At 51.8% G+C, this 6,000-nt stretch overlaps 1 protein-coding gene across 5 annotated transcripts in view; it reads left to right on the top strand.

Moving 5' to 3' along the window:
- Positions 1 to 1,442: 1,442 nt before the first annotated feature.
- The window catches only part of LOC142013400 (transducin-like enhancer protein 4), a 136,700-nt gene continuing 132,142 nt past the window's right edge, over positions 1,443 to 6,000 (top strand). For all 5 annotated transcript variants that reach the window (XM_074994723.1, XM_074994722.1, XM_074994721.1 and 2 more), the window contains exons 1-4: positions 1,443 to 2,397; positions 3,212 to 3,309; positions 4,574 to 4,637; positions 5,946 to 5,990. In XM_074994723.1, the coding sequence (XP_074850824.1) occupies positions 2,353 to 2,397; positions 3,212 to 3,309; positions 4,574 to 4,637; positions 5,946 to 5,990 (252 nt within the window). In that variant the 5' untranslated portion in view covers positions 1,443 to 2,352. The remainder of the gene's footprint in view (positions 2,398 to 3,211; positions 3,310 to 4,573; positions 4,638 to 5,945; positions 5,991 to 6,000) is intronic.

Below are 6,000 nucleotides of genomic sequence, written 5' to 3'. Positions count from 1 at the left end.
GTACCTTAATTTGGGCTTCCACACCATTTCCCCTAAAGGAGGTGAATGGAAACCTGGGTTCCCATCTACTTCCTTTACTCCTAATGGGGGCGAGGAGCTGATGGGGACACCCTGGAAGTTCGATTTAGTGCACTGCCCCGAGGAGTGCTAAATCAAACCCCAGAAGATTGACTGCCAGAGGGTCGATCTCCCTTGTAATGAAGACCTAACCTTTCTATCAGTGCCCCCTCATGATGTGGGGCCCTGGATTGCAGCAGCTAAAGCCACCCAAATCTGCAACCAAATCTCTCCCATTTACGCTGGGGAACGGTTCCTAAAAAACCATGAACAGTTCCAAAATTGCTTCTCTCCAATGGCCGAGGCCGGAAAGCGCTCCCTGTCCCCATCCTGCCAGGAGCACGTTTGAAAGGCAGCCTTCACTGCCGAGTCAGGCGGGGCAGGTGACGGAAGCTGGCTCCAGCCCTCGGAAGCGGGGAAAGCCCCTCTGAACCCTGAGATGAACAGCTCGCCCGGCCGGACCCTTTTCCCTGGAGGGGCTGGCAGCGCGCTCCCAACAGAGCGGCCAGCCAGTCCCGTTCACATGAAAATTACGCCGGCTCCAGCGGCGCGTAAAATTGATGTGAGCTGCAAGAAGCGGGATCAGCGCGATCCGCCCTCTATTGTCTCTGCGGGGGGCCCTGCACGTCACCCAAGACCGAGCTTGTCTCTTTAAGGAGACATTGCCCCCTAATTAGTCCGCCTTGTTCCAGGAGCGGGTGATATAGCCTTGGTGAGTGGCGGGCGCGAGGGGGGGGGAGCACAGAGGCTAAGCGCCTCTCTTCCCCCCTCTAAACCTTCTCTCCTCCTGCCACCACCCAGCGCACCAGAGACAAGCAGAAGCAGCAGCCCCAGTCACCCCACGTTACTTTGATTGACAGCTGAACAAATGTTTCCCCTGTTCGAACGCCGGCGCTGTGGAACGTCAGCGATCTCAAAGCTCCACCTCGGGCAGGGGGCAGGCGAGAGGAAACGGGGGGGTGTGGCCCGGCGGATGAAGCAGCAGGATTGGCCGCCACACGCAGGGACGTCTGTTCCCCACGTGGGGACACGGCCCTGAGCCTCGCCCCCTTCTCCCACCCGCACGCCCATTTGTCAGCAGCGAAATGATGGGCATTAATACAGAACGGCGATTAATGTGTAGCCTCTGCTGATTGGTCGCTGGCGACGCCCTTCATGGGAGGAGTAAGAGGCGGGCAGCGCCGGGGAGGCAGGGGCAGGAAAGGTGGGCTCGCTTTGCCTGATGGAGGCTGCAGTTTTTTTTAACTGCCCTTTGCCAGCGAGGCGGGGGGGAAGTCGCCCCGCAGAACACTACAGTTCCCAGGGTGCCTCGCGGCACCGCGCCTTCTGCTGGCTGTGAATATGTATCAGAATGTTAATGATTTGATGCTGCTAAATTTGGTCAAAGAAGTCACCTCGGCAGAGCGTGTTGTGAGCGCGGCTCGGCGCGGCGCTGGAGAGGTGGCTGCCGGTGCTGCCGCCGGCTTGGGTGAGCTTGCTCTGAGTTGCTCCCTGCGAGAGTTTGCGCGGCTCGGCGAGGAGGGAGCAGCCCCGTGAAGGAGCCCGCGTGGCTGCAGCCGGTGGCGGGTAGGGTGAGGCGGCGAGCGAGCGGGCGGGGGCTCGCGACCTGTGACTGCGCAGCAGGAGAAATCTTCCAGCCAAAGGTGAAGGCACTTGAAGCGGCCGGGCGGAGAGCAGTCGGGAGCCACGGCCGCCGCAGCGCGCCCCCGGGAGCGTCTCTGGTCCCCGGCGGGAAAGGGACGTTTGTCTCTCACGTGCCAGGATCAGCGCCGAGCCCAGTCAAAGTTTGCAGCCGGCAGCAGCAGCGAGCAGGGGCGTACGGGGGCTGCGAGCCGGCCCCGGGGCGCGCGGAGTTTGCTGTTCTCACGCTTCGGGCGGGACGGGCGGAGGAGGAGCCGAGCCCCCTGCAACGGCGGAGCGCTAGGAGCGGGACCTGCCCAGCCCCGGAGCAGGCGGCGGCCCCCCCGGCGCTGACCCTCTAGCAAGCGGGACCCGCCGGGCGCTGGGGCATCCGCCCATCGGAGCGCTGCCGTCCCCGCCGCGGCGCGCCGGCTAGCGAGTGGCCGCCCCTGTGGAATGTGTCAGCGGTTCCCTACGGCCGGGATCCAGCCGCCGCTGCCGCCTGTCCCTCCTTTTGTGTGTTGACGCGAGTCCCGGGGGCGGGGGGGCTCGGGGGCAGCCGGAGACGCTCCTCGTAGCGCTAGCGCTGGGCAGCCCTTTCCTCCTGCGCCTTGCGGCCATTCACCCCGATGCGCCCCGCTGCTCCGGCCGACAGCGCCCACTAAATCGGCTTGGATGATTCGCGATCTGAGCAAGATGTACCCACAGACCAGACACCCGGTGAGTAGAGAATAGGCAGGGCGGCGGGGGGAGGGCGGTCTTGGCTCGTTCCCCTTCCCCATCCGCCTGGGTCACCCAAGAGAGGGGGAGGGGAGGACCTTGGCCCCCCACCAGCTCGTCTCCTTCTGTCCGCTTGGAGACAGCGCCCGAAAAGGGGAAGCGCGGCGGGGCGGGGGGAGAAACAATTGAGTTGTAGCCATTTTCTTATTGTTGTCTTTGGCTCTTCGGGCTCTCCGGTGTCGCGATCGCGCCGCGTGGAGTTGCGATCGCGCCGGGGTTTGGAAGAGTCCAAAGGCCGCCGGAGGGATCGGGGTTCCAGCTCTTCCCGCGGCTTCCCATTCGCCCCCAAGTGGGCGCCTAGTCTTGCAGCTCTGGAGGAAGGATCTGCGCCCCCGCCCCCCGCTTCCCCTCCTCTGCCCCAGCTCTCTGGCTCCCCCTTGGCACTCCCCCCTCCCCCAGTTCAGCAGCAGCAGCAGCAGGGGCACAGGTCCCTTCGCAAGCCAGACCGTTCCAGCCCGGGGACCCAGCCATGACTCTACCTCCCCCCGCTAAGTCTGGCAAGGTGCGGCGCAGGCTGGGACGGGCTCCCGGGTGCATGTGGGGCAAGGGCGAGGGACTTGCATGTTGGAAAGCGGAAACAGCGGTGTGTGGCTATCGCGTAGGTGAGCTTTTAAGAGCCTTCGTAGGGCGGAGGGGAGGGGGGCGAGCCAGCCCCCTTGCCCGCACTGGGCTGGGCGTGTTTGGGTGCGTGCGTGTCTGGGGCTGCCTTTGATGGGGCGTAATTAAACCCTTGTATAACGCCCGTTGTTTTTAGGCACCGCACCAGCCTGCTCAACCCTTTAAATTTACAATTTCCGAATCCTGCGACCGGATTAAGGAGGAGTTTCAGTTTTTACAGGCTCAGTACCACAGGTAATGATGTTTACTTTCCCTGATCCTCGTGTTTGCTTAGCTCTTGTCACTCTTTTTGTGTTTTGTTTGCAAAGGCGTGAACGTGTGTGGATTGCTTTGGGAGTCTGATAGGTTGAGCTATGTTTTTGTTGTGTGTTTTTTTTTTTTTTTTCCTCTCCCCTTGTAAGTAGAAGGACCAGTTCTCAGCCCTCCGAGAGCAGTGACAGGCAGCCAGGTTTCCTCTCTAATACTACAGGGGCTCTAGTGAGCTGTGACCATTTGGATAAAGGGAATTTCAGAATACTGTGATGACTGAGATTTCAAATGTCTCACGGCAGCATATTGTTAAAATACACTGTCAGAGCCTTTTACGAATGAGAATTAATATAAAATGTGGGTATCTCTCTCCAAGTGAGACTGACTCGGTTGGACATAAATAAAAGGTCTACAGTTGGGAGGATGAACTAATTAAGAAAACAAATGTCCTATTGGAAATAGATTTTTTTTTGTGTGTGTGTTTTCCCCTTTTGGGCTGTGTTAAGGGCAGTGATTGGATTGCTTGTGATATCCTCTCTTCTTGACCCAGCCCTTTCATGCCTTCCACTGAAACGTGGAGTGCTCATAGCCTGGAAGCTCAGTTGGTGAGCTATTCAATAAGCTTTAGGGTAGACAAGCGTTTTATTCAAGTGAGAAACCACTTATCACAAGATTGTTTTGTTTTCAAAGCGGCACAGACCAAAGAAGGTTTTGATGTTTATGCACAATGTCAGTGAAATGATGTGCAAAATTTTTTCTTTGCGATTTCATCAATGGGGGAAAAAAAAGGGGGAGGAAAAACTGCATACACAAGACCATTAGTCTTTGAACTTTTAAAAAGACATCAGTCCTTATACAGATCTAAAAAAAAAAAGGGGAGGGGAGGGCAAAAGAACAAATATGTGTGTTAGTGCATTTTTTTACACTTTTTTAATTTTCTAGACACTGAGCTTAGTGAGAAACACATTTTCTATGAACCAGTCTGGTCTTCCCCCCCCCCCCCCTCCAGTATAAGGCCAAAGTATAATGATACATTCCAAAATATGTCTAGGAGAGATGAGTATTTTGCCCAGTACTTGTTGAAAGGGGAAACCAACAAGACTCCACCCACAAACAATAGCTCAGACTTTAATTTTTATTTATGCTTTGCAGAAGTTGTTGGGAAAGAAAAATAAATGTGTGCCCAGAAGGATGTAAAACTAGAATTAGATAGTACTCATATTTTTTTTTTTAACTATCTTTTGAACAGTTTAAAGCTAGAATGTGAAAAGCTGGCCAGTGAGAAGACAGAGATGCAGCGACATTATGTTATGGTAAGCAAGCTGCATATCAGATTCAAAATGTATGGTAGCTTTGTGTGCCAAAACAGAAATACATTCGGATTATCATAGTAGCACCAGAGTCTCGATTATATACCTTTACTTTCCGAGGTTTATAACCTGCTTATAGAAGTCAGTTTTTCTGAAATTTGCCTTTTGAAACTTTCAAATAAATGGGGATTTTTCTTCAAATATGAACGGGAAGCATGTTAGTCTATTAAAGACACACCCAAATTAATAGGCATACCTTTTTGCTGCTTTCTGTTTTTAATTCATTGCTTTCCTCTTCTGTCACTTATCCATACGGTAATTTAGGTTAATCTTTTGTTTTTGTTTTTGTTTTTTGCTTTGGTTTTATTTATTTTTATTTATGAAGGGACAGATCCGAGAATTTCAGAAGCCTTAGGTCTCTGAAAAAGTGTTTACTTGTGAGCTGCTGATTCACACTGTCAGTGATCTGAGCTGGAAAAAAGGATTGCCCTATAGTTGTCCGTATGGGTAAATAACTTGCTTACGAAGAAGTCTCTAAATGCATAATTGCATGATAGATCATGATGACAGCAAAGGAGCTGTTTCTGTCTGCTCTCTTGTATGTCTGAGGGAACAGTTGTTTTCCATGTGTGTGATCTGTAACACAAATATTTATAAAAAGAGTAAATAAGTAGCGTTTATGCAAAGCATCAAGCATTTAGTTAAGTCTGTCCTTCCCATGTCTGATGAGCCTCTAGGTGCTTGGAGCACATATGTTATTGGCATCATACGCTAAACTGAGCTCTCTGTGATGCTGAGACACAACAGGAGATATTAAAATTCGGAATGTCTGCTTTAACTAAGAATTTTCTTGCAAATATTGTATTACACTTTATGTCTTTGAGGTTTTTTAATTTAAAATATTGAATAGTCTGCACGGTTTTGATGATTGATGTGCATGCCTGGTTTCTAGCACTTTGGGGTTGTTTTTTTTTTTTTTTGGCATCTTTTAATGTGTACTAAAAACAAAACGTACAGCATTTTCCATATATGTTCACCGTTTCTCATCTTTGACTTCAGCTGTCAGGTGTTTTTTGTGTTGTTTTGTTCCTTTATAAATTTGGTAAGTAATAATGCAGAGCTAAAAGCAGTAGGGGGGTGGGCAGGCAGAGAGGTGGGCAAGGTGTAATATTCCATTCTAGTTCTGGGAGGTTGCAAATACTGGTGAATCTTAAGTCTATGCTACTGTGTGTTAGAGCCTGAAATCTGGAAGCACTTGTATCGTGATAGGGTCTAACAGAATCAAATTTTTCTTTTTTATTTTCTTTGTAGTATTACGAGATGTCCTATGGGCTGAATATAGAGATGCATAAACAGGTAGGAAAAC

The sequence above is a fragment of the Carettochelys insculpta genome, chromosome 5, assembly GCF_033958435.1.
Source record: "Carettochelys insculpta isolate YL-2023 chromosome 5, ASM3395843v1, whole genome shotgun sequence".
NCBI classification, from domain to species: Eukaryota; Metazoa; Chordata; order Testudines; family Carettochelyidae; genus Carettochelys; species Carettochelys insculpta.
Note: the sequence above shows the minus strand (reverse complement) of the source record. Positions and strands in the feature narration are given on the sequence as shown.